Source organism: Acanthochromis polyacanthus, chromosome 8 (assembly GCF_021347895.1).
Source record: "Acanthochromis polyacanthus isolate Apoly-LR-REF ecotype Palm Island chromosome 8, KAUST_Apoly_ChrSc, whole genome shotgun sequence".
NCBI lineage: Eukaryota > Metazoa > Chordata > Actinopteri > Pomacentridae > Acanthochromis > Acanthochromis polyacanthus.
This window is the reverse complement of record NC_067120.1, coordinates 30,384,797-30,405,229: the sequence shown is the minus strand read 5'-3', so window position 1 is coordinate 30,405,229 and position 20,433 is coordinate 30,384,797. Positions and strand designations below refer to the sequence as shown.

The following is a 20,433-nucleotide window of genomic DNA, read 5'->3' as shown; positions in this document are numbered from 1 at the left end:
ATGTTATTACGGCCTCTGTTGGATGTCGTCAGAAACCCTGCTCAGATAATAACTTTATTTGTACAGTGCTGCTCAGATTTAGAGTTTAAAGCAACAGCAGTGTAAGTCGCAGCTGACACATAAGCAAGCTTTCAGAGGTGCGTTGTTTTTGGAGACAGCAGTTATCTGGAGCTATCTGTTTGATTAATCTCATTATTCAGATTGAGACAGGACTGGTTACGTGCAAACATTCATGCCAGAGTAGTCTGTGATCGAAAGGTTCAAACAATAGTGTACACACAAGAGATGATTCAACATTTTACAGCAAATCATTCTGGACTTTCCATCACTGAAAACTTTTAATTGTTCCTCAAAAGCCTTATTACCATTATTGGTCACGATTTTCTTATGTTGCAATGGTTTGCAGATTCTATATTAGAAATCGTTTGTAGCTTCAGCAAGATCCTCAGATCCTTAAAATCCAGAGGAAAGGTCAAAGAAATGGCTGGGAGGTAGATGTACACTTTCCCATAGTTGCTTGTATTATCCTTCACTAATGTCAGCGCCCACATAATGAATGTGCTATCTCCAAGAGAGGCTTTTTCTAACCTCTACCTAATAGAAATATACATAAAACAATGTAGTTCACATATCTGGGGTCCCTAATATCACTGGCCTACAGCAGATTCACATTCACACTTGTATTAAACAAAAAAGCATGGTTTGTGTGGATGTTTCGAAAAGGTCGTTTGTGACTTTGCACTTTTTACAAGACACAGTAGTTATTACAGGTTTGGCTGTAGCACCGTGTCAGTACTGTTATTTAGGATTTCCTGGTGTGTTTGAGCAGAGTCGATGGAAAACATTTAGAAATCAATGCAAATCTAAAGTCTAGTCTGCGACTACTTCAATTACAACTCTCTTAATGATGAAAACTGACAATGTGGATGACAGAGAATCTCCTTATGCAGTCTCTCAACACAAAAGCACTTGTTTTGAGCACCATTTGGCTTTTCTGATGCACATGCAGCTGTCAGGCTTCCACTGCATACAGTCTGTGCTGCCTCCACTTGTGGGCCACCTACAGGCATCCAGAGAAGATCCTCGTAGACTTGAGTACATGTCACGTGGACCCTTGTGGAAACTCGTGGACTTGTGGATGCAGAAGGCTTTTACATGTGGCTGCAGGTGGTTCAATATGAGGTATGTGTACATCCATCTATCCATCCATCCATTATGTATACCCCACTTAATCCTCATTAGGGTTGCAAGGGTGCGGGAGTCTATCCCAACTGACTTAGGGCGAAGGCAGAGGACACCCTGGACAGGTTGCCAGTCTATCACAGGGCTACGTAAACAGATAATCACACTCGCATTCACACCTACAGACAATTTTACAGTTACCAATAATTCTGAGTATGTTTTTGGACTGTGGGAGGGAGCTGGAGTAGGTGGAGAAAACCCACGCATGCATAGGGAGAACATGCACATTCCATGCAGAAAGGTTCCCCGGAAGGCCAGGACGTGAATCAGGGATCTTATAGCTACAAGGAAAAAGTGCTAACCACCAAGCCATGAGTAGCTGGTATGTGTACAGTAAATGACTTAATTTCCAGGCCTATAACTGAATGCACAAACTTGCAAAACATTTTTTTGCAGACAGACACTGATATGTTCATTCTGCAAGTATGTCATCCTATAGGCAAACTTGCAGCACTGAGTTTACAGTTACAAACACAAAGGCACCAAACTACCACCAGCACTGAGTCTGATGATAAGCTACACTGGTTTGCAACCTGCCAGATCAACTGGTATGGCTTTTATAGAGAGAAAAGCTCAAATGAAACACTAAAAAACCTTAAAACATGAAACTAGTGGTTGATAGTAGAACTTGGTGAGTGTGTGCAATGTTAGCTACTATATGCAGGATAGTTTGTTGGAACAGAACAGCTGATATTTTAGAAAGCTAGCCAAGCTAACTGCTGGCTGCTGTTTTTCTGGATCCTGAATCTCTCCTTCACTGGATGAACATCAACCCTAGCTTTTTACTGTTGTTTCTGTTCCACTCATGTCTTTTTGTCATGTTTTCTTGTTATATTTGTATTTTTTTCAGATGCCATATCAGTCGCTTTGAAAAACTAGACTTCGCCTGCATGCTGGGTTTGGCTGCAGGACATTGCTTGGAAATGCTACAAATACAGCAAAATATGAAGAAAATCAGAGGATACAGGTAGAGAGCAGAGTCTCAGCACGAATCATTAATAATGACTGAGAGAAACAAGTCTGAATTTTAGTAAAATCCTGCATAGGATACCTTAGATGCATTTTTTACGCTTGTGTTCTTGTTTTTTTTTTTTTTTAAATTACTATATAGCATGTGGAGAATTCCCAAGCTCGGCAGACCTGCTGTGCCATTTGCTAAGCTTGGCAATCTCTGCTTGCGGAGTGGGGTGTAGCAAATGGTATAATGCACGAAAACATTCAGTTTCAAATAGCAAATGCTCAGAAAATCCACTTCAAAGAAATAACCAAATGTTTTGTTTTTAACTTTTATTTGGTATTAACCACTTAAATATTTCATACACAGGTGGGATACATTTTCAGTTTCTTTGACTCTCTGTAACAATACACTTTAGTCTTTGCCAAAAAAAAATCCATTGAAAACAATTCACATTTTCAGCAGATTGTAGCCCACTTTAAAAAGCATCTAAGCGCTAAGATCATCTGTGTGTAGTAACAGGAGGTGCACTGTGTTGAAACAGGAAAAGGTCGGCTGTCTGTAATTGGCTAATGAATGCAACGTGTATTTAAATGCAGATGTTTTTGTCGTCCATTCATAATGCAGAGGTGCTTTGGGGATGCCAGGCTTTGTTACAGCAGAGATCTTTTCACTCATTGAACACACACATACTTCCTTATCTATTTGCAATCCTGACAAGCAAAAATGTCATTTGAACACACATCCATTCATTTCAAGTGCAAATGATTAAAATGGAAAACAGAATAAATTAAGAACACAACAGCAACTGAATGTGTGTATTCATCACTCCTTGAAAAAAGTCATTAACACTCATATTATCATGAGGAACAAGAATAAATGCTATGTCTAAAATGTACTGTATGCTCTCAAATATCAAACAACTGTGATTTTTAGTGCAATTTCACTTGTCATACACCACAGCTTGCTTTTCCTCCCTTTTCCCCGAAGCATGCACAGAGAAGAAGCTACAAAAATGTTAGCCTGCAGGGCACTTAGCATTAGCTCTTAATTGGAAAGCTCAATATAATCTTAAGGCAAATCTGCAACATATTCAAACCTCACTTGTGATTGTATAATGTCTTGTTAAGCTTTTGTAGAACCACACTGTGCCAAATTGAGATCAATTTTAGAATTAGAATTTAGAATACTAATAATGAGAACACCTTGACAAATTCGAAAGAAGAATGCTTAGCTGTTTTCACAAAGCTAATCCAAACTGTTTTATTTAGCCATGCAAGCGTCAAGCAGCATGGAGCCCTGATGGTCAGGTGGTTGAAGCGTTTACATTCACACGGGAGACAAAATCGATGGATCTTTCATTTCAAAAATGCTATCCTAAAGCTGCATTAATAGTTCTGAGTGAAAAGGTTAAGGCATAACTACCAGACAGTTCACAGAACAGCCGTGGCCTGGTCGGAGCCTAGCTGCAGGCTCCACTGCAGCAGACAAGCACCTCCCCAGTAATGTAACTGCAATTTGAGGCTTTTGTCTGGCTCAAAGTGAATAGCAGGGCTTTTAGCGTTGCAGGCTAACATTATCCTTCTGCAGTGCATCTTACTATGGTGTGTTCCAGTCCACCACTCACAGCTGCTGTTTCCTACATTCCTATGGTCATCCATGTATTGCAATTTTGTGAGCTCTCACAGTTCTGTACAGTATTGCACAATTCAACTTATCTGCAGGAAGTTTCCCAGAATTAAATATAGCACTAAGTTTAAACTGTTGCCTGCAACCAGTGCTGAGGACTAATATTTTACATCAAATGGCATCATCATTTATAAATTACTAAGAATCTAGAGAATTAATATGCATTTCATCAAGCAGGTATTCACGGTTCTATAACGGATTAAGTTCTCAAGTAACCACCCCACCATACATTTAATGAAACAAACTCAACCATAATGAAATCTATTGAAAGACTGGCTCCTAGACTGTTGAGTATTAAATAATATTCTTATGTGAAAAGCGTGAAACCCAGCTGTGATGACAGTGGGGCGCTGGTTTTATCCAGTTATCAAAAACTGCAGTTCCTTGAATGGGCACTTGATGCCGGTTCCAAAAGTGAGTCAACCCCTATAGACCCCCATGTTAAAATATTTGACTTTGCAGCAGAAATAAACATGCTAACAGCCTGGAACAAAAACTTATTTTGGTCTCTATAGCTAATTTCCACGTTCACGACAACCATGCAGGGGGTGAATTTTTTATAAAATTGGATTAAAGGTTAAATTCCTGCATAATTAAGGGCGTGGTCGCTTTTGAAGAATAGGTGGGCATGATCCCAGGGCAGTTCATTGCCTAGAGACGTTTGTATGGCCCGCCTCAACTCCACATGCACTCTACTTCTTTGTACATTTTTTGATTAGCCAGTAGAGGTAGACATTGCCAAGGTGGCGACAGCCAAAATTGCAACACCGAACTTCAAAACTACTGTTCAGGAAATCTATGCATGATGTCTTTTGTCCATCTTTATAAGCAATGGTTTTATCAGGGTTTTTATGCTTTATGGATACTTGTGAAAATCTCTAGTCAGTGTGTACCATTTGTTCCAGATGCAACTGCAGTGACATTCAAAGACCTCTTGGCTCCAAGATGAAAGATTTTGCTTTTGGAAACCATTGAGGCCGATATCTCTTTTAGACACGTATGTATCGAGCACACGGAGCCTTGGTAATCTACAAACAAGAAATAAATGACCTGTCATCAAAACTACATAGAACTAGTGATACAGATTGTGCAAAAATGCAGTCGTGTTCATGCTTTTGTCAAATGAGAAGTCTATGTTTTCATATTTGCTTGAAACTTCACATTTAAATGGACAGAAGAGAAATAACTCTAATAAACTCTAAGTCTCTGGCTACAAGTCAGGCCTGTGCAAAGATACATTAGAAGGGTGTGTAAGTGTGTTGAACATCCTGTTGTGATATGCTTTAAAAAAATTAAAGGTTGTCAGTGGATTGTAGCATGACTTCAATCCATATTTTTGACAGAGAAGGTTGACACACCTCTCATTGATCTTGATTTATCATGATTTGAAATGCATGAAATATATAAGAAACCCTCAAAATTTTCTACAGCCTTGCACAGACTGAAAAAAAAAATCACATAACTTGTAAAATATGCTACACTGCCCCCCAAGGTTGTTGTTCACAGGGACTATTCTGTCAAAGTTTGCTCTTGGATACAAATAAAGTATCTTTGGTATCAGGCTAAAATCATACAAAATAATAGTTTCTATACATCTGTGGTTTTTATAGGAAGAAAAAGTCACCTCTACAAGCAGGAACTCCCTCTCACACAAAGACTAAAGTGCAGGAGCCAAGAATGCACCATCTGCATCCAGCTGGCTTAGTATTGGAGTCTAGATATAATCAGGTCATAACGCACTTGTTTGTTTGGTTAACTATGAAAAACTTCGACCAGCATCTTTTCCTATGTAGGTCATGCCCACAGAGCAGGCAGCTGATGGATGCATGGCAGCCAGCTAACCAGAAAACATAAACTCTGATCAGCTCATCTATACAGGCCCATTTACTTAGTAGGCATGTGGATGTGTAAAGAATAAAAATAAAGCCACGTGTAGGAAACAGCCTGGCAGGGCCTTGGGATCAAACTCATGCAGGGTGGAATAATGAGTCTAACAGCAGCTTCTGTGGCCTGAGGAGAGAAACAAGAAAAGATGACAGAGTCTGTCTGTGCGCGCGAACAGCACCTACATATTTATACATGGAGGGAAGGAACTGAGGGAAAACAACAGTTAACTGATTAACGTGTAACTCTAGGCTGAAACTAAATTTGGGACATTATTTTTACCAGTAAGGTTGGGGTACAGTGCTCATTTGTTACTAAACACAATACAGGTATGGGTGTTTTTACAAGTCTGCCTTAATTCAAACCTTAGTTGATATAATCATCGCTTCCTGTGGTGACAACACTATAAATTCAATCCAGTTCAATACAAAAACAGCTTCCTTAGTTTAATAAACCAACATATAGAATGTGTTATTGTAGACGTCCTAAAATATTTTGTAAAATTGGTACCTTCCACTTCAGTCCACAGCACAGTTTCATTGCTCCTCGCAGCCAGCAGGTGGAAAGGCCTCCGCTTCCTGGCTCTGGAACATGTACTGTGACAGAAAACACAGATTAATTACCTAAAGCTCTGTGATTACTCTGTATTTTATGATAAATAATAAAGCATGAGTGCATACAATGTGTGTGTACACAGCAAATGCATTCAGACAAGTACAGTACAACACTGTGACAACGCACGTTCATCAATCATTTAGTATGCAGGGAAGCATTTTCAAAGACATGCAATGTACCTTCATTCGGTGAAAATATAGTTTACATTTAAAGTGCTGTTCTGAAATACTAGATTTTAACTGAATGCCAGGACTTAGATGCAGCCCCTCTGGTGTTATCCTGAATTGATCATACTGAAATATTAAATACTGAAAATAAAGAACAACAAAAGCAACACAGGTAGCTAATAGTAAAGTCATTGTTTTTGGTCATTTCTGTTAATATGTTGCAGCCACTCAGCTTCCTAGTTGCACTTTCTACCCTCCTTAAAGCTAAGGTGCAGGTGCGTTTACATATAAATGAATGTCCATCACATTTCTTGAGTACAATTCAGTGTATAACAGCAGCGAAAGGAATCGGACTGGAACATATTCAGAAAAGAGATGTTTTGTGATGAACAGAGCAGGTCTTTGGGTAAATGACACAGTGTATGGTAAACTGAGGTGCACACTGAGTCGATTAGTGCGATTGAAAGTAGAAAAACCTGCAGTACTGTAATTACTGGGAGTAGTATTGACTGTCAGCTGCACAAATAAAACCAAACAGACACTGAGAAGAAATCAGCTCTCTTTTAGAGGATAAGTACAGCTCTAGATGATGTGCGATGATGTTATGATCCACTTTTACATGAAGTCTTGCAAACAGATGAGCCAAAGGGAAAATCTATAGCACTCTTTACAGAACCAGTACTTGTTTTATAAAAGAATTTACACTGTGTGTGTGTAACCAACACCTCTGTTGAAAATCAATAAAAAGATATACTGATACTGTATTAAAACAAAATGACTTTGATATTCAAGGCTTCTGAAAGTGCTCTGACTGCATTTTCTCCACGTGGAACCCAACAAATTGATGGTAAAGCACATAAAATACATTCTAACATTGTCTCCAAACAACTTTGCAAACCCAGATATCTTACTTTGTTACATGTGACAGCAAAGAAGCTGTCCAGATAAAACATATTATAAAGAAAACATGGAATATCTTTGAGAAGGACACTTTAACACGGATTCTGGTGAAAAAAATGAACTAGTCAGGGGTTGCATTGCTGCTCTTGAATCTTACACTTGACTGAGCTGGGTCATTTCCGCTGTGGTAATTGCAGTTATTGTTGGAATATTCTGAAAACTGACACTTTAGAGATGTGTTTAGTGACAAAACCTATCCTATCACCAGTTCCGTAAATTGTGAAGGTACCCATGTTGGGTAGAAACCTGAATGCATCTGTGGCTGTTTCTGTTTAGGCATCACTAAAATGGGTCTTAGAGACAGTGGAGGAAGGTAGGCATACTTTTGGTATTGGAAATCTAAACTATCCTGTAGTCAGATACTACATGGAAACACGTCATGGGAGTGATTCAACCCCAAGAGGTTGAAAATGAGACAACTGAAGACTCAATTGTTCAGAGAACACCTAGGCACTTAATCTGACTCCACCTTAGGGGTAGAATAAGTCAGGTGGTCCAAAACCCTCGATATCTCTAGCCAGACTCTTCTCCTCTGTTGTTCCCAAATGGTGGAACAAACTACCAAACTGTGCGTTCTGCTGAGTCGCTTTCTACTCTTAAGAGACAATTGAAGATTCAATTGTTCAGAGAACACCTAGGCACTTAATCTGACTCCACTTTAGGGGTAGAATAAGTCAGGTGGTCCAAAACCCAGCACTTATTTAGCGCTGACAAAGTTGAAAAAAAAAGGGGTGGGGGGTGGGGTTAGCAATTCTTCTGCAACTTGATGGCAACACCTTTGACCAATCGTACTTGAAGCACTTTTTGCACTTACTAAAGGTTTTTCCTTATGTCTGAATTCTTGCTTGTGTTGTACGTCGCTTTGGACAAAAGCGTCTGCTAAATGAAATTGTAGAATTGTAGAAGAGGTATTGGAGGTATTAGTTTTGGTGCCGGGGGTGGGGATAAAATCGAACGCCTCAAACAAAGTGAAGGAATATTGGATCTATCCCTCTGAGGACATCAGTTATCGCGGTCTGAATGAGGATTTTGACCTTTCACTTTTCTTACTGTCATTATCTGAGGGGCAAGTCAGGACTTTGGGGTCTTTTTGTCACCTTCGATTGATAGTCCTCAAAGATTATTATTTCTTCCTTATAAACTTTCCTCAACTTGATTTTATCATTCATGACTCTATATATTTGTGTTGTTTTTGCTTGTATTTGTAGTTTTTATCTCATTGATTGATGTTGATCTGTTGTTTTTCCCTATTGTGCATGATCCATGTAGGAAAGTGTTTTTGTTGCATGATGCCCCTAGAGACCAGAGCGAAAATGATTTATGTACTCAGTGCTGCAAACCTGTGATAATTGCAACTGTAATTGCTCAGTTTGGTGCTTGGTGTTTCCACAACCTGACAAAGGCACAAAACAACATGTATTGCTGTGTTTTTTTAAATGTCACTAGCCCACTAAAACATAGACCTTTTACTTTTCAAACCCGCCTTGAGTGCCTGGACCTGGATTTTTATGCCATTTTTTGGTTGTTGTTCTTTCACCTTCCTTAACTGCTTTACATTGTGTTTCTCATTCGTCCATTTGTACACCAATGGTGGGAAAGCTACCATCCAAGGTGATTACCACTGTGAAACATTCAGTGTCTTGCCCCAAAACACTTTTGCATATGGAGGGGCAGTGAGCTGAAGCTTATGATTAGCAGAAGACTCGCTCTTCCAAAAGAGCTCCGGCTACTCAGTGATGCAAGATAAGATAAAACTGCCAAATAAATACTTTACGTGTGTCAGTCAACCGTCTTCCATACCATTTGTCATAAATACTGCAGTGCACTGACAAAAATGGTTCTCTTGATAGAGGTGGAACCAACACTGAAGACGACATAATGGAAGGGCTTCAATATCTGAAGCCACTCTTGTGACAAATGTGACAGGTGTTGCACCCCAATTCCTCAACGCATGAGGCAACACAGGAAAACAAAACACTTTCATTATGAGGCGGCTGAAGACGGCAGCTCAGGGAGAGAGCAGCTGTTGTGTCTCGCAACGCTGTGTTTTATGGCGCAACAGTAAAGTCGGTAGGATTCATTGAGGAAGTAGCTGCTGTTTGACATTCAGAGTCAAACCACGAGGACGAATTTCACATATTTCTTTTCAGGCAAACAAGTACCCACTGATTCGGGGAAAAAAAAAAAAAAAAACTCCATCTATCATCTTTTCATTGCACCAAGTTCCCACCTAACTTCTCTTCAAAGTAATCTAGGAAATGCAGATGCAAAGGATTTTTGGAGAGGTTCTGAATATTAATAAGCTGTTTTGAACATTTCTTGTGACAGTTGCTGTTAGCAGGAGATTTTCACAGGGTGATTCACATGAAAAACTGTTTGAGGTCCACAGTGTGTCAAAACTGATTGAACAACTTCACCATCCTCTCTGTTCAGTGGAAGTTGGCCAGAAAAATGGACTCTGGGAGGATGTAGTTTTAGCACTGAGAGCTCTGACACTGCAAGTAAAAAGCATGAGAAGAGAAGTGTGAGTTTTTAGCAGTGCCCCTGTTTGTACTGTACTGAATCCTTTCTCAGCTACACACCTGACTATTTTGTACCAGTGCAACTTTTCATGTGACATTGTTGAGTCATCAGTCTGTTTCAGTGACAGTTTTCTGTCATTCAGACGTAGTCACTTCATTTTAATGTCCCTCACCTTCATTCAGACAAACCCATCACAGTGACAGACAGAGCATTATTTGTCCTATATGTGAAACTGAACAGTGCATCAGATGACTAAATCTAAATAGATAGCAACTTATTAAACTTTCCAAACAAGTAATAGTGTAGTTTATTTAAGATTTCCTGATAATTCTGTCCATGGGTGCTGGTTAACTACTATTCATCCATCCATTTTCTATACATTGCTTAATCCTCTGGAGCCTATCCCAGCTGATCCTGGACAAATCACCAGTCTATCATAGGGCTACATATACAGACAAACAATCACACTCTCATTTACACCCATGGGCAATTTAGAATTACCAATATATAGCATGTTTTTGGACTGTGGGAAGAAGCCAAAGTATCCAGAGAAAACCCACTCATGCAGGAAGAACTTGCAAATTCCATAGATCCAAAGATCCTGGAAGACCGGGATGCGAACCGGGGATCTTCTATCTGTAAGGCAAAAATGCTAACCACCAATCCACTGTGCTACCCCAATTAACTACTACCCTTAGTAAAATGTAAATAGTCTGACAGCTACAATGAAGGTCGAGACTCAGCCCAAAGGAGGCTACTTTTAAACAAATTTTATGTGTGATAGAGCACCTGTCTATGGTGAAGAGAAATACATTGTATAGGTTCTAACAAATCTAACAAAAAGTTTAACTAATCCTTTGTCCATATCTGGCATAATTTGTAGTTTTAAGAAATTAATACAGACACTGCTATTGTTTCATGCGCATAAATGTGTGCAAATTTCTCTTGTTTTAGAGAGACTAATATGGATCCTTGGTTTTGTAGGTGTTTAATGAACTCAGATGAAAGACTCCTACAAGCAGCTGGAAGCAACAAACTGTTCTGTTGATGTTTGTTCAAAACCTGTCTATAAGTCTCAATAATCTGGCCTGTCTGTTTTTGCAGGTAAGTTTTATTTTTGTGGACATTTCAGAATGAGAAAGGCGTTTCTGGCATGCAAACTGTATATTTTGTGCTCTCAGTTTTGTTTTTTAGATCAGTATTAATACTAAAATGTTGAAAAGGCCTTCCCCAATTTCCTTCACACAACTCTAAGTGTGTTACTTATGTTCAGACTGGTGCCATGTTAAAAGTGATACAAAAATGTTAATGGATTCGGTCGAGTTGAGCTGTAGTGGCTTTTTTGTTTTGGAAAAGTTACCCAGATGCTCATTCAGACTTAAAGCACAAATGTTCAGATGCTATCACATTAACGGAAAGGAGAACAAGACCGAAAGGATCTTCTGTTAGTAGCATTCAGGTGTGTTCAGACCTATCACTGGTCAAATAAGCACAGATCCCCTCAGGAAGATGAGAGTTGATGCAGTACTGACACAGGCCGATTAAATATGTGCAAGTCCATGGTAGATTTCTTTACAACTTAAAAAAAACCCATCACATATACATAACAGATTTTTAAATTATTATGACCGTTGCCAATACAACTGGGTTTTGCAATAGCATTAAGAAATGTTTGGTCATCTGATGAACCCCAAAGTTTATGCATGCGTTACTCAAAGTGGACATGTAGCAGAATGTGCACACCGATGCATTTTTAAAATACAGCGCTATTTTCGGTGTGAATGACCCCTTAAGGTGAAGCTCCACTCGGTGACACCACATAGATTTCGCACAGTATGCAAAAAATGTGGATGAATCTTTTATTTTAACAGGGGCTCAAAAATTTGCATGAAAAGTGTTGAATTATGAACCAGGTTTACAGCACGTTTAAGCAGATTTGAGTGATTTATTTTTTTTAATTTTAGCACCTGCAACTTTGTTGTTTTGTTTTAGTCTCACTGCTGTAATTACAGTCATTTTCACCTCAGGCAAGCAGGCAATAGTCTTTGATAAATTCATCAAATGCGATCTCTAATGCGATGTCTAAGTAGGCAACTGGTTCCCAACACATTCACCGCTCCAACCATATGTCAATGTTGTCTTTACTGCTTGTTGCAGTGATTTAAATTTGTCAGAAAGTCAATTTGCAGGTTTAAAGACGATTCTGCAGAGGACAGACGTTACTGCCACAGCCAGGGAGAGTACAGGAGAGTACAAGACATGCTCAGTGCTGCTCCCCCCCCCCAAGTAGTTGCAGTCCTTTTGTCTTCAGAAGACCTTCAGCTAACCAGAGAGTTGACAGCCTTGTGTTTATGCCATAGTCCTCTATGATATCATTAAAATCCTCAATTAGCAGGGAGTAATATAATAAGGAAGGGGATGTTGTTCGATATAGCAGTGAAACAAGAGAACCTGCCAGCATGTAGCATGATTATGCTCTACAGACTATAGAAGTCACACTGTTAGACTTACTGATTTGAGGTTGGACTCCATCTCTGTGAAGTTCCACTCAGTCAGAGGCAGGCTTAAACTGAAAGGCTAGGAGGAAGTAAACACACTCTGATCAGTATTAAGCAATAATTCAGTTCACTAGCTGGCCAGTTTGACATTTCATGCGTGTGTTCATGTAGAGTGCAGATCTACTGACATCCATGACGGCGCTGGTTCCAGCTTCCACAGTGTTCTGCTGATGGCTCCTGAGCAGAAGCTGCTGCAGCTCCTCCAGGCTCATATCTACGTTCTCCACCGCGTCTGAAACTTCCACTCTGCACACACACACGGTAAAATGCAATATGAAATACACACACATAGACACGCACACCTCTTACATCATTGTGCAGTTTTGCTTCTGTGCAAACATCCAAATGTAAATCCTCTATGTCCACCTGTGAGCTCCTACCTGTCCAGGGCGGGTCTCTTACTCCTCCTCTCCCCCATCGAGGCCGCTGAGCCCCTCCCCTCCAGAACGGACTGGACCATTGCGACGGGGAGGATGGGGGGTTCGGAGGAGCAGACCTCACAGGAGGAGGCCAACGCTACAGCCTCTCCTCCTCCTACACTGCCTCCTTTTCCTCCTCTTACACCTGGACTCACGGGCTCTTCTTTAATAAGCATCATGCACTTCTCCCTGTCAGCAGAGTCAATACTGTGTGTCAGAAGTCATGATTGTGGGCCCAAATAATATTACATTATGACATAATACACTGTGATAGAAACTGTGATGTACTGCAGAAAATAATCATATTTTACTGCCTCACTCACCTGGTTTCATCAGGCTGCATCTGAAGAGCCATGCTGGCCTGAGACATGTCAGTAACGTCTGATATGATTGGTCCTCCTGTCAGTCCACTAGTGGAGCAGGAAGCAGTATCACTGGATGGCTGAGGGCGAAGAGAAGATGTGTTTGCTTTGCGTTTCTTACTCCAGGAAAGCTCTATTATGATTCTGTTCATGGTTACTTTATGCTGCTCACCTGTGGGTAGTACCGTAACACCACATGTTTACAATAGGCCTACTGTCCTACAAAGCAAATGACTAACATACTTGGTACTCTCAGACCAAACTCAGTTTAATCTTTTAAAGATTTCCTGAAAAAACACCATATTCAACTAGTTGCAGGCCTTTACAAAGGCAGCTCAATCACTACTTAGTAAATGCACTCAAGCATAGAAACAAACAACTGCACAACTAGGTTTAGCTAAAAAATGCCTTAAATGCACCTTTTTGCTCCTATAAGATTCTCTATAACTGAGAAATCCTTTCGTTTTGAAAAGCAACTGAAAGTAACCAAATACATTACCTCAAGTACTGTACAATTTTTGCACTTCTGTTTCCATTTTTCCTGCCTTTTACTTCTACATCACAATAATTCAGAGGCAGATATCATGGATTTTTACACCAGTACATTTTTTGATAACTTTAGTTATTAGTCACTTTGCATGCTTTGTTAAATAATACAAAATATCCAAAAGATTAACAAAAAATGTTCATTGATCTGTGAGGGGAAATTCACAAGCTACCCAATAGATAAACTGAAAAAGCAGTTAAATCATCTTCTTCCTCTTTAAGATTAATGTGATGAACGCATTATTGCAACAATAATGTCCTTTATTTTGAAATACATCATTCTGCATGATGATTTTTTTTGGTACTTGATTTTATTTTTATGCTAATACTTTAGTATGCACTATGCATTTAAATGCCTGATTTTCACTTCTAAAAGAGTATTTATACACTGTGGTACTGATATGTTTCCATGAGTAAAATATCTGAGAACTTCTTCAAACTCTGGTGTAAAACGACATCTTTGTCAATCAGTTGAGACAACACCTATCTACAGAAAATGAAGACGCAAACAGCTATACACATTTAGTTTATTAGCCTGGTTTAGCAGTGCAGCACTAACCATCATCACAGCTGGTAAAATTACCCTAAAATGACAATCTGTTAGACTGCAGGTTCATCTTTGCATTGATTTAAGAACAAATTCGAAACCTTGGCAAGCATAAAGACTAATATTCACAGTTGACAGATCGGCCTTTGATTGACGTGAACATTACCCTTTCTCTGTTTGAAGCTCAGGCAAAGACAGAGTGTACATCTGATGTCATGTATGGTCTGTGCAGGAACATTCTGACATAAGATATTTAGCTTTGACCTCACAACACACGTCCCACCGGTGAGGTTGGTTGCCACAAATGTATGCTGCACATCATTTTTGCACAAGTGTCATCATCATATAGATTAAATGAAGAGCTGGACCATGTCATTGCTGTCAATCAGTGAGAAATTTGGTGACTTTAACAACATTACAGCTGCTTTAGAGGGAAAATGTACATACAAGTAGTAGAATGCATAAAAAGAAGGCATTTCCACCTTCTTATCTCTTCGGTACGAGGTTGCTAAACCTTCTTTAGCTTTACCGCTTTATAGTGAAACACTTATGTGACAGTCCTTGGCAAACACAAAAATAGTCAATTCACTTCCATTCAAGGTCTAGTTTTCTAACTGTAGAGCATATCTGTAGCCACTCAGATCTGTCACTGCACATTGCTTCCCTCTAGTGTTTATCTACCATAACAGCTGGCACCGGGGTGTTAGAGGAGACACATGTCCAGATAATATATTCACAAGGGAAATTATGTGGCAAGTAAGCTTTAAATTTAGATCTAATGAATGTAGTTACTTCTGCATAAGGAGTGATGTCTGCTGAATCAAATGACTTTGAAGAAAAAGTCCCAACATGGCAATTAGAAAGCCCAGCCAGTAACTTCAGAGCTGGTGTGGCTGCCAGCATCATTTGTGCTGAATGCGGAAGGTCAGGAGCAGCACAGTAGTTTACTAATTAAAGTTTGGAGCAAAATGTGTCATTGAGGAAGGCAACGGAGTATTAATGACAATATTATAGGGGGGGGAGTCTATAAACCAGTCTATACATGACCAGAATTAAGATCTAACAACTGTAACACATCCTCACTGGACTTGAGGTGGAAATTTGTTCGACATTAGGAATCTAACTTGCGTGTTTTCTCACCGACTGGATGTAGAAGGGCTCGTGCATGGACTCCATCGAGTGACTATGGCTGAACTTGGAGGCAGGAGGGCTGGGAGAGCCGTCGTCCAACATTAAAGGCCTGGAGGGAACATTAGTCGTCAGCCAGTTACACATCTGGACTCATAACAGCTTTACAGAGGCAATGACAGCGGAACACAGTCACCAGAGTGCTGACTAATTACAACGTAGAACCCATTACAGATGGAAGTAGTACTGACGCGGACATCTGTTCAATTTATTTCTGGTATCTTTCCTGTTTTTGAGGGTGCTGAATTGTGCAAATGTTGAACTTCTCTGTTTATTCTATAATCTGTCTTTATCATTATCAATGTGAATGTCACTGTCACATAATTTCAAATGCATGACGACATATCTCAGTTGCGCATGATGGTACACAAAAATTCCACCAGATATTGTGACAGTAAGTTTGCATATAAACTTTTAGCCACTTTAAGAACAGCAGGGCTTCGGGAACAGCTGGCAGACTGCAACATCTTCAAAGTTAATGGACAGATTGCTAATCTTTAGACTTTGGTGATCCCAAAAACTTTAATTTATTACTAAATAACTGCAAAATTTACGGCATTTCCACTTCTATTGCGCTTTGTGAACAACATGCTAACATGCTAAACTGAGATAGTGGAAAATTCAGTTGGAATAACAAATTTTTTCCCACTGAAATAATAACATGATGATGTTATATTTGCTGCAGTAAACAAGCCTGTTATTGTATGTGTGAGGAATATGATTTGCATGCTTGATTTATAATGATAATGATAGTATGTTGCGACACATGTTCAAAATTGAAGCTCCTGCCAGTTTGATGTTGCAATTTTGCTAATATTTCAATTAATTGTCTAACCCTAGTCACAAACACAGCTGTGCATCAATGTGCTAATATTTTCTAATGAAAACACATTAGCATTTGTTGCTGACGTTGATATTTAAAGCACCACTGAGCTGCTAATGTAGCTGATGATCGTCCTTTTTTTGGTCGTTTGTTCTCCATTTTTTAGGCACCTTTTCAGACTGTGTATATGTGATGGGAAATGAGGAAAGAACGTGATGGAGTGAATGACTCATGAGAGGTGGTCGACAGCACAAAGACGCTAAACGCAGATTGTGGACACTCAGGACGTGTGTGAAAGAAAGAAAGCCGTGCGTCAGTGTCTGTAAATCATTACTCCTGACCCAGAAATGCACATTTCTTTGGTGTTTTTGTGCCCCAGCATGCCTTTTCTTTCTCACGTTGGCCTTGTTCACTCTCAGCAACAAAGCTGAACCAGCGTTTTACACACACAGGCTGCAGCAGGGTCATGCACTCTGCTCTGCCTTCACACTCTGTGTGTGTGTGTGTGTGTGTGTGTGTGTGCATGTGAGTCTGACTGACTGATTCAGCACTTGTCTCCATTCACAGCGCTTGTTGAGTTAGATTGTTCAGTTTGTCAGCTGAGCCAGCCCTTCCCTCTGCCCCACTGTGGCCCTGTTTGTCTCACTTTTGTTGATTGCTCCACTGTGTGTGCGTGCGTGTGTTTATGTGTGTGTACTCACAGCTTTCTCTTTAGGCCCACAGTGCTGGGTGTGTTGGACTGCATCTGGCTGAACAGAAACTGAATCAGCTGGCAAAGAGAGAAAAAGCACAGCATGAATCAGCATCCTCACACACGGAGGAAAAAAAAAATCACACATATGGTGCCGTGTTTCCATTCTTGAGCATTAAAGTACGAAAAGGCGGGGTGTGAACTGCAGAGAGCTGCCCTAAACACATGATTTGAGATTATTTTTTCTGTGCATTTCTTTTTTTGTTGTTTTTTTTTAATCATGGGTTGTGCATATGACTGACAAACAAAGCTGATACATGACTAATCAAATTTAATTATTACAAAATGATGTGTGCTGTTTCATATTTGAAGCATGAGGTTGCAATATCATGAATTTCATTCACTTTAACTCAATAATCAGAAAGGAAAAAACTGTCTCTCTAAAGTCAACTGCTGTAAAACAAATCAAAAGAAGAGAAGAGCAGTCTTCTCATTCCTGTTATTAATTTTACTTTTAAAGTCCCTTTCCACTCATTGATGAAACCCCTTATTTCTATGTATCAAAATTGCAGATTTCATACATATTCTCATGTTTTCTTTTTCTGTAAAAATAACTCTATTGCGAATTCTATGAACTCCTCTGCCTCCATTCACTCGTTGCAGCTCAACACACCAGCTCACCTCTTCAACTCTTTAAAACTACTGTACACTGCACACTGTCATGTTGTTATACTGAAGTAATTCAACCGTGCATAAAGTTATAAAACAACTCTGTATAAAAATAATTAAACTGTACGTCGACAGGTTTGGTTCTTTAGATTTGTTACATGTGAAACCCTGAAAGTCTGAATCCATGTTTTTGAGATTTTCATCTGTAGGCTGTAATTGTAGGTGGATTTAGATTAGTTTGCTCATGATGTGTCTTCAAGCATATAAATGCGCAATATGGATGCATGAAAAGGGTAAAAAATATTTCACCAGATGGGATCTTTAATAGCAGTAATACTAAATAAAAGCTAAATCAAGTGCTCTTTGATATCTGACATTTCATGGCAGCAAAAATGAAAAAAAAAAGCTGTCCCAAATACCATAAAAAGTTAGGAGTCTGAGCAAATTAAAACAAGCTGCATGACCCGTAAACTAGCAGGTATCGTGTTCAAGACACTAAATTTGGAACTGCGGTTGTAAGACAAACAAATCAGAGCAACAAAGAATAAAGAGTTTGTTCCGTTTGAAAACCCATAACCGGATGTACTTGTGTGAAAATTCAAAGCGTTTTAAGTTTAGAGGAAATATTGTGATGCATAAAGAGTCATCCTTTAATGATTTCAATGTGCTGTGAAAGCGCTGATGCTCCTTTATCGCTCCTGCTGTGATGGTGAAACTAAATGAGCTGCCGTGCGTCACACCAGCCAAAAAACAAGAGGAAATGTTCAAATCGAATGTTGCTGAATGTGCCTGTCTGGATTTTTTTGGTGTTCTTGCATTGTGCATAGTAAGTTAATCCTCGGGCTGTAATCACTGCAGGTTTCGAACAAAGGTTAGGTGCTGTATGTGGTCCAGATGTCCTCACATGGTTTAAGAGTCAGGCTAATTCCTGGGTCGGTTTTCTGTGAGTCACACGAGGAAGAATCTGGGGTGCCAATGAAATCATAATGTGAGGAATAACCTCCTGTAACAGCATTGATTTTTGACAATTTTGTCAATATTTGTGCAATATTTTTGTCACTGAAATAAGAAATGCTCTTTAAAAATGCATTTTGTTGAATAAAGTCTTTAAAAAATAAATTGCCTCAACATTGCTGTCTTAGACAGTTGTACCCTAGTAAAATATTCAACACTGATAAAAGAGTCAGCAATTCAACTAATGACAATCAAGTTTTTTATAACTGCTGGAAAATGTGCCCGATATCTCTAATTGCCATTTAAAACACACACACACACACACACACACACACACACACACACACACACACACACACACACACACACACACACACACACACACACACACACACACACACACACACACACTAATGTTTGTTTTCTATACCGGTGGGGACTTACCATTGACTCCCATTCATATCTAACTCCTAACCCTTACCCTAACCCTAACCTTAACCATCACCAAATCAATGCCTAACCCTAAACAAACGTTTTTGCACTTTTACATTTTTTATTAACAACAATATGGCCAAGAAAACGGTGTTGCCACCCGTGGGGACCTCATTTTAGGTCCCCACCGTAAGACAAGTCCCCACCTTTATAGCAAATAGTCAGGTCAAAGTCCCCACCGGTATAGCAGAAACAAGTACACACACACACACACACACACACACACACACACACACACACACACAGTAAAAACACTTAAAATAAAAACAATACTTGAGTAAAAACAGGATTCAACTAAATTTACTTCAAGTTTAAAAGCAATAAATAATCATCATGCAAAATGGGCCTTTCTGACACGGATAAGGCTTGTTGCTGATGCCGTACAGACACACTAACTCACCTTGTTCATGACTTTCTGCTGCTGTGTGTGGTTCTGTCTCAGTGAAACCACTTCTCTCCACAGCACCTCATTCTGCCTGCAAACAGGAGGAGACAAATCACAAAGAGCAGGACAAACACGGACAACAATAAATTAAAAAAAGACATGTTGAGCAGGATTTCTGAGTTCTTGTAAAATTCGCTTCAATTGCCATCTATTTAAAATCAGATGATCTGAATATAACTTTATTTACAGGCATCCTTAATTTGTTCAGATTTGTGAGTCATTTTCAAATTAGTAAAAGTGTGTTTTTAAATACAATATACAGATGATTTTTTTTAAATCATCACCAGTACCCACCTTACCTTTCCCCTATGTGCATTGCAGTTGATTAGCACTGACAAAAAATAGGTAGAGCCATATTATTTCTGCTTTCTAGATATGAATCACAGTTTAATACTCTACAAATCATTCTTATCCGAGCAATTGTGGTATTATATTCAAGTTCTAAGGTGTTTTAATGTAGTTCTCTCTGAACTGACACTAAGGAGTCTGCTCACCTTTAGTCACATCTATTAAGTGTTAAAAAAAAGACTGATTCATTTGTCCTCTGTGACAGACAGTACCACTAAGGATGGGTTCATCTCAAAAGCAAGAGTGGTTTTATTCTTCTGCTTTTACTCTTTGAGGAGAACACAGAAAGCTGCCAGTTGCATGTATGTAGCATGTTTTCATACTGCCTCGACACAGTTGGCCCACAAAAGCTCTCT

At 39.4% G+C, this 20,433-nt stretch overlaps 1 protein-coding gene across 1 annotated transcript in view; it reads right to left on the bottom strand.

Moving 5' to 3' along the window:
- Nucleotides 1-2,514: 2,514 nt before the first annotated feature.
- The window catches only part of hsf4 (heat shock transcription factor 4), a 28,868-nt gene continuing 10,949 nt past the window's right edge, over nucleotides 2,515-20,433 (bottom strand). Inside the window, exons 5-13 of the mRNA XM_022204704.2 lie at nucleotides 19,685-19,760; nucleotides 17,180-17,247; nucleotides 15,608-15,707; nucleotides 13,336-13,454; nucleotides 12,974-13,201; nucleotides 12,722-12,839; nucleotides 12,547-12,612; nucleotides 6,281-6,366; nucleotides 2,515-5,896 (exon numbers count right to left, since the gene is read on the bottom strand). Of these exons, the coding sequence (XP_022060396.1) occupies nucleotides 6,307-6,366; nucleotides 12,547-12,612; nucleotides 12,722-12,839; nucleotides 12,974-13,201; nucleotides 13,336-13,454; nucleotides 15,608-15,707; nucleotides 17,180-17,247; nucleotides 19,685-19,760 (835 nt within the window). The 3' untranslated portion in view covers nucleotides 2,515-5,896; nucleotides 6,281-6,306. The remainder of the gene's footprint in view (nucleotides 5,897-6,280; nucleotides 6,367-12,546; nucleotides 12,613-12,721; nucleotides 12,840-12,973; nucleotides 13,202-13,335; nucleotides 13,455-15,607; nucleotides 15,708-17,179; nucleotides 17,248-19,684; nucleotides 19,761-20,433) is intronic.